Genomic DNA, 10,454 nt, shown 5'->3' on the forward strand with positions numbered 1-10,454 from the left:
GGGATCAATTCCCGCTCGTATCTTCATAATCACCCCGTGATTGACTTGCAACCCGCCAGGAGCACAGGCTGAGGTCAATGCTTCCATTTCATCAGATCAGGTTGTCATTTGTTTTGCTTATGTCGCATCTTACGACACTGAAAAAAAAATGGTGTGTGCAATTTACTCAATTTTACCTCATCAAATGGCTGCACGAAAAATAAAATCATCTGGATCCTGATCCTTTTTGGAAGTGGATATATAGTCCACTTCAAAATGTATCTGGATCCACAAGGTTTTGTTTTGTGCAGCATCTTGACAAAGTAAAACTACATCATAAAATTGAGTAAATTCAACCTCTATCTTTTTCAGTGAAATGCAGATGCCAGGCTTCACCTTATTGATCACTGACGATATTAACTCCACAATTAATGACGTATATACAGTATATATATATATATATATATATACACACACACATAGGTATATATTTATTTATATTTTTGCCTCAAAGCAATTAACAGATGTAAAGTATATTCATTAGTCATTTATATGAGGGCTACGCATGAAGCCAATTGACTTCAGCATCTCAATCTTTGCCACTCCTACACTTCAATTAATGGAAAATATTTTTTTCAACTTCAGAAGAAATTGTAATCAGTCGAACAGCGTGTGGCGCGATTGAAGGTTGCGCTGTGATTTTCCCTTCATATGGGCCCAGAGGTCTTTCCCGTTCCTTCAGAGAAATTCATCTCCTTGGTTTTCAAGTGCTCTTCTCTTCCTCCTTCGGCCCTTCGTTACCCGCCATGTTGTTCCCATGTACTGATGGGCATATGTGGGCTGTTTTGCTTCAGCTCACTTCTCATGTAGGTCATTCCTGCCAGCGCTTTGGCTTCAATTCCAAAGTATTCTCTCGAATACAGAGCCTCTGTCCAACCAAAGCCCACAGTCAGAGTTTTGTGGATAAGCAAGCTGTCTTACGGTTATAATCGTTGCAATTTAAGCTAATGACATAACTCTAGCTACGGTCGTAACATCCCGTCATCTCAATCTTCCAGCAAACTCAGGCGGCTCCCTACAAGGTCCACAGACGCCGCTATCGTCTGGCAGCAGTTCCACTGCAGAAGGTGCAGTGGACCTCTTACCCTCCATCCGTGCTACGACCCCTCTTGGACAGGGCACACATGTGCCTTCAAACAGGTACTTTAAATCATACTTTACCCCCTCTGCACATCGAATGGCAAAAATGTTATTTGTTGCTCCGGTACATTTAGTGCCTTTTTCACTGCATGTAGCAGCAGTCATCATTCACTACACTTCACATTTAATGTAAGCACTTTCCCTGTAAAATATCTTTCGACACTTCCAAATTGATGCGTATCTCATGAAAGGAAGGAGGAGGTGATTTACAGACCTAAAGGTCACACGAGACGGATGTGAGGAAGCCTGCGGTACACTTGATCAGTTATGATTTGAAGATGAAGTAAAGCTCGTATTTTACTTGACTGCATTTGAGGATATTAGTCTCGCAAAAGGCATACCGCCTCCTGTGCTCCTTGACTTTTTTAGTAGGTAGAGGTAGTCGTTCATGCCAACAATAAAATTAATGTTTTATAGTATGGGCAGCAGGTGGTTTTTACACGCTTGATGAAAATAATACAATAAATTACGCAATTACATAATCACAATGCGTAATTGATCAATTGTATGCATTTATGGGTCCATAATGCTCCCAGAAAACGACATGTTGACCTCATTTTTGATGTTGAGTCGTTCCACACATCGGCCTCTCTTTTCTCAGATAGCGCTTCTGCAGCGGAGCGCAAATGCCGGCGAATACTGATTTTTGTGCAAGTGCGAGGCTCACCGCAGATCGATCTGCACCAAGGAGGCTTTGTGGCACAACAGAGGACGTGTCCTTGGAGATGAGCATGGCCGAGTGACAATTTGGGAGCAGAACGTTAATCTAAATTTACAGCTGCTCGGACCACGGCTAAGTTTTGCCGCAGGATGGGCTGCCGGTGTATTGCTGTTGTGGTTCATTTGACGGGGGCGCAGGCGGACAGATACCGAGCTCCACCGACATAAAGTCGCCAGCGGTTGTATTTAAGGGTAATTCGTTACCTTGTATGTTACCACGTCATGCGAGACTTGTGAGCGCGCCACATTTCAAGGAAATGAGAGGAGCTGCTTAGATTGGTGGCCAGTGAATTCGGCTGTTAACAGTCAAGACACAGTCACAGTCAGCCAGCCTACATTTATCTATGAAATGAACACCACCAGTCTAGCCCGCTGCGCCAGATTTATGCCATTCAGAAAAATCGAGCCCAATGTGTATTTTGTTAGCTCAACGCAAAAATATTAAGATGACCCAATATAATTTGGGGGTGAGTAAATAACAAAATACAATGTTTACAAGCTGGCATACACATAATAAAAATTAATATTCCATGCAATGGTACACATTTCGTACACAGTTCCTGCTCCCACTTTACTCCTCTCCTTGTTGTGCCTCTATTCCTAAATCGCTTCCCTTTCTAGGAGCAGCGTGAGTGTGCAGGATCCCTTCTCAGAAGTCAGTGACCCAGCTTTCCAGAAGCGGACTGCCTCTCTGCCACCCTCTGCTTCATACCAGCAAGGCCTCGGCATGCCTGACATGATGATGAGGATGCAATACGATGCCAAGGACCCCTTCGCCGGCATGAGGAAGAGTGAGTGATGCCAATGCAAAGCATATCGCAATACAGACATTGTTCTTTGTTGAAAAATTGGATCAGAAGCTTGTATTGCTGCTAACGAGATAAAAGTACATTGTGCACCTGATACAAAAACACACACCTTCACAAATTACATCAGTGGCGCAATTGGAATGCACTTTATGAAACCTAAGGAGGAATGGCGTTTGAATGAATGATAATATTTTGATGGACGTTTGGTGCATACACGAGGCAGTAGTGCTTATCTGCCTCACGGATCGGACCTTCTGGATTCAGCTGGACTAGGCTCCTAGCTCACCTGCGACCCCAATGCGGACAACATAGAACATGAATAGTTCGACTTGACAGACCTACCGAATAACAGAATCAGATTGATGCTCTTGTCAATGGATCCATGGATCAGTTAGTGTAGCAGCAGTAAGTTTTTTTTTTTAACAAAATGTACAACATAAGGGCAAAATAAACAGGGTGCGTTTACATTATTTATAGAACATAAGAAGTATGGAATAGTCCCTGTAGGTAGAGGTCAGAGTTTGAAGAGTTCAGAGGAAGAACACGCTGGGGGACAAAAGCTAATCGCTGGGTGTCTAATGCCAAAAACAGTCCCGACCAATCAGCAAATTGAGAAACTGGTGAATATTTATTTGGGAATGCTGCCACCTGCTGGCTTGCGGGGGTCACGGCTCAATTGTAAAACGCATTTTAGGCCATATTACTTATTTAGTTCCTCGAAATACATGTAAAAATACATCTTGTTTTGCTCGCAGTATCTACATCCCTATAAATACGTCGGAATTTGTATATGTGACATACCCATAACCATATGTTTACCTCTTGATTTTGTTCCCCCTCAGTGGCAGGAGCAGATCCCTACATGCCTGGCCAGATGCCGCCTGGAGGCGTGCAGGACGTGTACGGACGGCCCCCAGCAGCCCTTAGTATAAGTCAACGCTCGCAGTATCCATACGGACCAGGCTATGACAGGAGGTGAGCATGAGAGACACACCAAGATGGACATGAACCTGTAATATTCTCTGTCATGCGAAGTCTTTGTGCGGATCGACAGTGGAATCTCTAAATTGTAAGTCTGGTTGACACAGTTTTTCTCATAGGGAAGAATGGAATTTGAATCGCTCTCTTCCCGGGATAACAAAACAAATAATAAAAAGCATTAAATGTTCATGTAAATTATGAATTGTAATGGACATGGCATCTCAGCCCTGAAAATTCTTTTCATATTCCAAGGTTGTATGACCTCAGGTTCCCCTCAACTTTAGAGGTTCCACTGTTTGTCGGTTGAGGCATGAAAACCTTAACTGTTGTTTACTCACCAGACCGGACCACTTGATGGGGATGGAGGGGGGCTTGGGTCCACCTGGCAGTCAGAACAGCATGCCACCTCACAATGAGGGTAGCATGTATTCTTCCAGCCGCTACGCTTCACAGCAGAGGTCAGAATCTGGGTGTAATGTCATAGTTTTGCCATATATTGGATTTTTGTCACAGTATAGAAAGTTATTGCCAATTGTTTTCTTTTGAAGACATGATGGCTACAGTCCGCAGTATGCTGGCATGCCGTATGGGATGCATCCTTCTGGGATGTACCAACAGCAACAGGTGAGATGCCTCGATATCTATTAACTTTCATCTATAATCAAAAAGTGTCATTACAGAAGCCTTTTTGCCTCAAAATGCATGACGAGCATGACGTTTTGCAATCATATTCTGAACATTTACATACACAGTATGACCAAAAGTATTCACTCACCCATTCAAATAACCAGAATTAGGTGTTACAATCACTTCCGTGACCACAGGTATACACAATCGAGCATCTAGGCATGCATGCTTTTTTTTTCTGACATGTAATAGACCCAACCACTCTCAATCTTTGTTCATAACCTTTGTCCATTTTTAGTCTGTCACTTTAAAATAACGTCGTATTTGAAGAAAGGGATGGAAAAACTTGATTTGGTTGTTGTCCTATTCAATTGACAAAATAGTCAACAGATTAATCAATGACTAAAATAATCGTTGCAGCCCCAATATACTCTATACACCGTACATATATACAGTCATCCCTCGTTTATCGCGGTTAATGGGGACCAAAACCACCCTCGGTAAACGAAAATCCGCGAAGTAGCGACCAATTAACATATACATTAAAAAAAAATTGCTCCACGTGGGCCTTTGCGCTTGAGCAGAGCGCACTAACAGACACACACACACACACACACACCACGCATATGTTGCTCTATGTGACTCACTGTTGTTTTGCTGACTTTCACTGCTTCTCGCAGACCGTTTGCGGACTTCCCAAAAAATGAGTAAATTAATAAATGTATGAATGTTTGAAAAAATCCGCGATGCACCGAAACCGCGAAATAGCGAGGGATCACTGTACTGTATGTGGTCGTATACGCACAATGTTCATTTTGGAGTTGGTCACAAAGAAATGACATCAATGATTACAAATGATTGTGTGTTGAAAGTGTAGTGCTCGCTCACACCCACCTTTGCTCAAACAGGGCTACAAACGATCCATGGACGGTATGTATGGTCCTCCGCCCAAGAGGCATGAGAGTGAGATGTACGGAATGCACTTCTCCAACCAGCAGGCAGACATGTATAATCACTACGGCGGGGGCTATTCAGGCCCAGATCACCGACCCATCCAAGGGCAGTTCCCTTACCCTTACCCCCGCGATCGTATGGGTTCTTCAGTGCCAAGCCAGCATGGAATAATGGGCGGGGGGCCTCCTCCGAACCACACCGCCGACGGTCCCAACATGTGGCCATCCAGGACAGACCTCGGTTATCCCTATCCCAATCGACAAGGACACCCATCCCAAATGCCCCCTTACGGCTCGATTGGCAGAGATGACATGGATGGGCGACCGGGGCAGGATCAATGGCATCGGCAGTCTCCTTACATGACATCGTCAGGCGGTATGCCTCCATTTTCATCCCGCCACCCCCCATCCGCTTATTCCAACTCACAATCCATGGCAAACCACCTGCCCAGAGCTCCCAGTCCGGGATCTTTCCAACGCACCTTGGACTCTCGCGTGTCACCCAGCAAAGCAGCTTTCCTGTCAGCCATGAAGATGTCAAAACCCGGGATGTCCATGATGGGCTCTCAGGGATGTGGACCTCTGAGTCAGTTCCCTCACAACCTGAGGAGGGACCTCAACAACCCACCGGGATCCGTGGAGGGCACCATGCCAATTCTCAGGCCTCGACGCAAGCTTACCTCCAAGGACACAGGTGACGCATATCATTCGTTCTAAACATTGAATGAATTGATTGTCTCGTCCATCCCTCGTTTCTGTCTGACGGCGTAAACCTACATTTGCAAACCAACTACCGTTCCAACGACAATTTTTCTCCCGTGGTTGTCATCTCAGGAATGCCCGAGGCCTGGCGTGTGATGATGTCGCTGAAATCTGGCCTCCTAGCAGAGAGCACATGGGCGCTTGATACCATCAACATTCTGCTGTATGACGACAGTACCGTTGCTTCGTTTAATCTCTCCCAGGTAAAGCAATCTCTTAACAACACTTCACGGATGTCCTCCTCCTTCAAATCGAATTTGAAACATATCAGAAGCCACAAACGGAGAGCATGTTAAAACACTCCCAACAAAGAAAACAAACATCTCGAATGCTTTTGTTTATTTTCACAGATTCCTGCTCACAATTGACGTTTTCATTTTCTGTCTGCATAGTTGCCTGGCTTCCTGGAGCTCATCGTCGAGTACTTCCGCCGGTGCCTGATTGAGATTTTTGGAATCCTGCAAGAGTTTGAAGTAGGGACGATGACAAAGGAAAGCTTGTCGGACCTCAACTCCGACCAGAAAGAAAAAACTATCTTGGACAGTGAAATCCAACCCGCGGTACAAGCTACATCTGAATCGATCCCAGCTCTTGTAGTGCCGGAGGAACGACGACCAGGAAACACCATGAAGGAATATCTTGTTGTTACTGGAGAGCCCCTTTCAACTGATGGGATCAATAAACCAGATCAGTGCGTACAAAAAGATGGAGACAAAGACACGAAAGCAGAGGGGAAAAGTGAGCACGATGTTGAGCTGCCTGTTACGGCGCTAGAACCAAAACCCAAACACGCTAGCAAATATGATAAGTTCCCCATCACCATTGTTCACAAAGACGACCTGAGTGAAAACATGACAGAAGACCTTGTTGAGTTCACCAGTGGGCTGCTCCACTGGCAAGCTGGTGGAGGCGACACCACGGCTCACATTCAGACCTACTTTGAGCCCCGCCGTGAGCCAGCCAACGGGGCGGAGGACAAGATGCTCAAAGAAAGCAGGGAGGTCGATGAAGAGGAGGAACCGAGGAAACGTATCACGGCTACCATTGATGACGTTCTGTGCGCGCGCGTCGACGCCCTTTCAAACGCCCACCCCGCTCGCTCGCTGCCGTCCTACCCTTTCCGGGTGCATCCGGATGGTGAGCGGGACCGCATCACCTTGCTGGAGGATGAACCGCGATGCCCGGATGAAACCCCGCTGTCCGCAAGCTCCGCCTGGCAGGACTCGTTAGCCAAACGCTGCCTCTGCATCTCCAACATCGTGCGCGGCTTGTCCTTCATCCCGGGGAACGACTCGGATATGTCGAGACATCCCGCTCTGGTTCTTCTTCTGGGCAGGCTCCTCTTGCTGCACCATCAGCACCCTGAGAGGACCAGGTCATCTCCCGGCTATCAAAGAGATGAGCAGCAGGACAAGGGGCTGTCCAGCAGTAAATACGAGTGGCGGTGGGAGTGTCTGAGTCAGCTCAGGGAGAATGCAATGGTCACCCTGGCTAACATCGCAGGCCAGCTGGATCTCTCCACTTACGCCGATACCATCTGCTTTCCCATCTTGGATGGCCTCCTCCACTGGATGGTGTGCCCTTCGGCCGAAGCCCAGGACCCCTTCCCTTCGTCGGTGGCCTACTCCCAACTCACCCCTCAGAGGCTGGTTCTGGAGTGCCTTTGCAAGCTGAGCATCCAGGAAGGTAACGTGGACCTCCTCCTCGCCACGCCTCCTTTCAGTCGACAAGAGAAGCTCTTCACAGTACTGGTCCGCTACGTCGGTCAGAGAAAGGCCCAAGTGTACAGGGAGATGGCAGTGGCCATCACCTCCCACCTGGCACAGGGAGACCCAACCGCCGCGCGTGTCATAGCCATGCAGAAAGGCAGCGTTGGTAATTTGGTCTCCTTTTTAGAGGACGGCGTCAGCATGGCCCAGTACCAGCATAACCCTCACGGCTTATTGCACATGGGACACCCGCACATGGATCCACCGAGCGTGAGCATGTTGTGTAGAGCGGCGAAAGGCCTGTTGGCCATGGCCAAAGTGGAGGAGAACAAAACTGAATTTGTGCTCTACGAAAGCAGATTGTTAGACATTTCCATTTCTTCCGTATTGAACGCTGGTGTAGTGGCGATTATTTGCCAGGTTCTCTTTCACCTAGGGAAGTTATGACAGGAGCAGAGGTAAGACTTTGTTGGCAGACATTAAGGTGGACAGACTGTTTCACTTGTTTTGCTATTTGTATTCATCAAACTGATAAAACGTGTTTAGTTTTTTTTTTTTATTCCACTTAAAACAGAATATCTATGTACCGTATGCCCTCTCAGCCCTGTTGTGGGGTTGGTTTCATTTTAATACAAATATTTAATACCTGCTGGTGTTGGTCATTGCTAATTATGTTTGACATTTGTTTACTTTTTTCACCCAAAGCTACCCCCAGATTTCGGTGCTGACTTTCATCGAAGAGTTTCTTTTCGGTTTTATAAAAGTTCAAATATGCTCATCTACTTTTTGTTAATGGAGAGTATTTATTTAAAAATGTGACACTGTACAGGAGTTTGAACTTTTTATCAGCACCTGTGGGGAAAAATAACACACTGACTGATTTGAGATCTTTATGTCTCGGTCGCTGGAAGAGAACTTGTGCAATAGTACTAGAACAAGTGGTCCCTTCTTTGAACCTGATGATGAAAACACACCTGCAGTGTGTATTTAAGGCCACAAGGAGGCAGCTTGCACCCACTAATCAGCTTGAGAGAAGCGCACCTGTCAAAAAAAAAAAAAAGAAACGTCTAATTTATTCATCGTTGCCTCAACAACTTTCGAACTTTTGTCTCACCTATGCTCGTTACATCTTGTCTGTATTGTTTCATCACTGTATACAAACTGTACAACGGAGGCACATGGTTCTTTCCATCTCAATCAAGCATAGCAAGAACTGAGACGATGAACAAATGCTTTTATTGTTGTTCAACATTTGTTATTGTTACTATGAGTATTTTGTTAACGGGGTCTGATATTCGAACATGGTAACCAATGTTTCAATGTAAAAAAGAATAAGAAGAATGATGATAAAAGCCTGTATGCATTGTATTATAGCTGAGAAAACAATCGCTTTGGTAATCAAACATGAAAAGTGCCAGGGTGAGAGGATATATAGTCGAGGTTATATAAGAGTACCGAACACATTTCTTTTTGGTAAAGTCCTCCATTCACATTAGTGGGCATATTTTGGAATGCTCTATAAAAAGAAATATGTTACCTACAAGATGGTTAAAAATGCTCATTGTAAAATTGGCCTTTTTCATATGCCTACAGTATGTCTCTTTTATCCGGTATATACATTTATACTCTGTGCTGCACATGTCACAAATAAATGTACGATGAACATCACCAAGGATCACAGATATTGCATTATGTTTGACAATCTACAGGCCAATAAAACATTAGCTGTCTCCAGAGGTGTCAAGCAAGTTACCTTACATCTAAATCTTGGGTATCTCTATCTTTCCTTGGAGTGTTTGTTTTTCAGAACACTTTTTACTTCTCCGTTCATTAAATTTCCATGAAATATCAGAATCATTTTTATTGTATATGTATTTTCTACTCCTTACATGTTTAAAAAAAAAAAGCCTTGCACTATTTTATGTTTTTGCATTTTTCAAAACCACTTTTAAAAACAGGCCTATCCGGATAAAGCACACAAGGGCCGAGTGATTTTGATTGTGGTTGGATGAGAAGTATAAACACCTACCATGGCAACGCCTTATTGGTTTGGCCGTACCTGTAAGAGTTGTTCAAAATGTGGTCATCCTCAATGGGCATATATGCAGCTGAAACAGGGAGCCTTCACCGTAACATTTTAATGTAGTCATTATTCTTGGGAAGGTGTGGTAGTGCACAGTAGGCCTCTGTGATGCATCTTAAGCTTTTGTCTTTAGGGAATTTTTTTCCTCTTGTTACCTTTACATTTGAAGTACTTTTCAAACTATTGCTTTTACTTTAGTACAAAATCCGTTAATTGGACGTGTTGGTCGTGTGTGTAAATTTTACTTTCTCATGTAAATTAATTGTTTTCAATTAGGCCTATCATATATTCTTTTTACAGTGAATACTGTTTACTTATTCTTTGTTGTAAAGTAGCGCAGTAAAATGTTTTTGGAATGTGGAGGAAGAATCCGGAGAAAACCCACGCAGGCACGGGGAGAACATGCAAACTCCACACAGGAAGGCCGGAGCCGGAATCGAACCTTGGACCTCTGCACTGTTAGGCCGGCGTACGAACCAGTTACTACCTTGCCGCCCATAGAAGAAATTACGAAAATTGACATTTCAGTCAGTGTCGGCATAAAACCTTCAGTCTGATAGACAGGTAACAAAATGTCAGTTAAGGCCTACTAGAACGGCTGAAATGTATTTGCATTTATTCAACTGCACTT

At 44.6% G+C, this 10,454-nt stretch overlaps 1 protein-coding gene across 1 annotated transcript in view; it reads left to right on the forward strand.

The window, feature by feature from the left end:
- Positions 1–9,408, forward strand: part of arid1b (AT-rich interactive domain 1B) — a 165,251-nt gene extending 155,843 nt beyond the window's left edge. The window contains exons 15-22 of the mRNA XM_086126861.1: positions 1,038–1,179; positions 2,521–2,690; positions 3,551–3,683; positions 4,031–4,147; positions 4,238–4,313; positions 5,225–5,963; positions 6,104–6,234; positions 6,424–9,408. Of these exons, the coding sequence (XP_085982987.1) occupies positions 1,038–1,179; positions 2,521–2,690; positions 3,551–3,683; positions 4,031–4,147; positions 4,238–4,313; positions 5,225–5,963; positions 6,104–6,234; positions 6,424–8,187 (3,272 nt within the window). The 3' untranslated portion in view covers positions 8,188–9,408. The remainder of the gene's footprint in view (positions 1–1,037; positions 1,180–2,520; positions 2,691–3,550; positions 3,684–4,030; positions 4,148–4,237; positions 4,314–5,224; positions 5,964–6,103; positions 6,235–6,423) is intronic.
- Positions 9,409–10,454: the final 1,046 nt, after the last annotated feature.

Source organism: Hippocampus guttulatus, chromosome 13 (genome assembly GCF_054856545.1).
Source record: "Hippocampus guttulatus isolate MCC_2025c chromosome 13, RoL_Hgut_1.0, whole genome shotgun sequence".
Classification (NCBI taxonomy): domain Eukaryota; kingdom Metazoa; phylum Chordata; class Actinopteri; order Syngnathiformes; family Syngnathidae; genus Hippocampus; species Hippocampus guttulatus.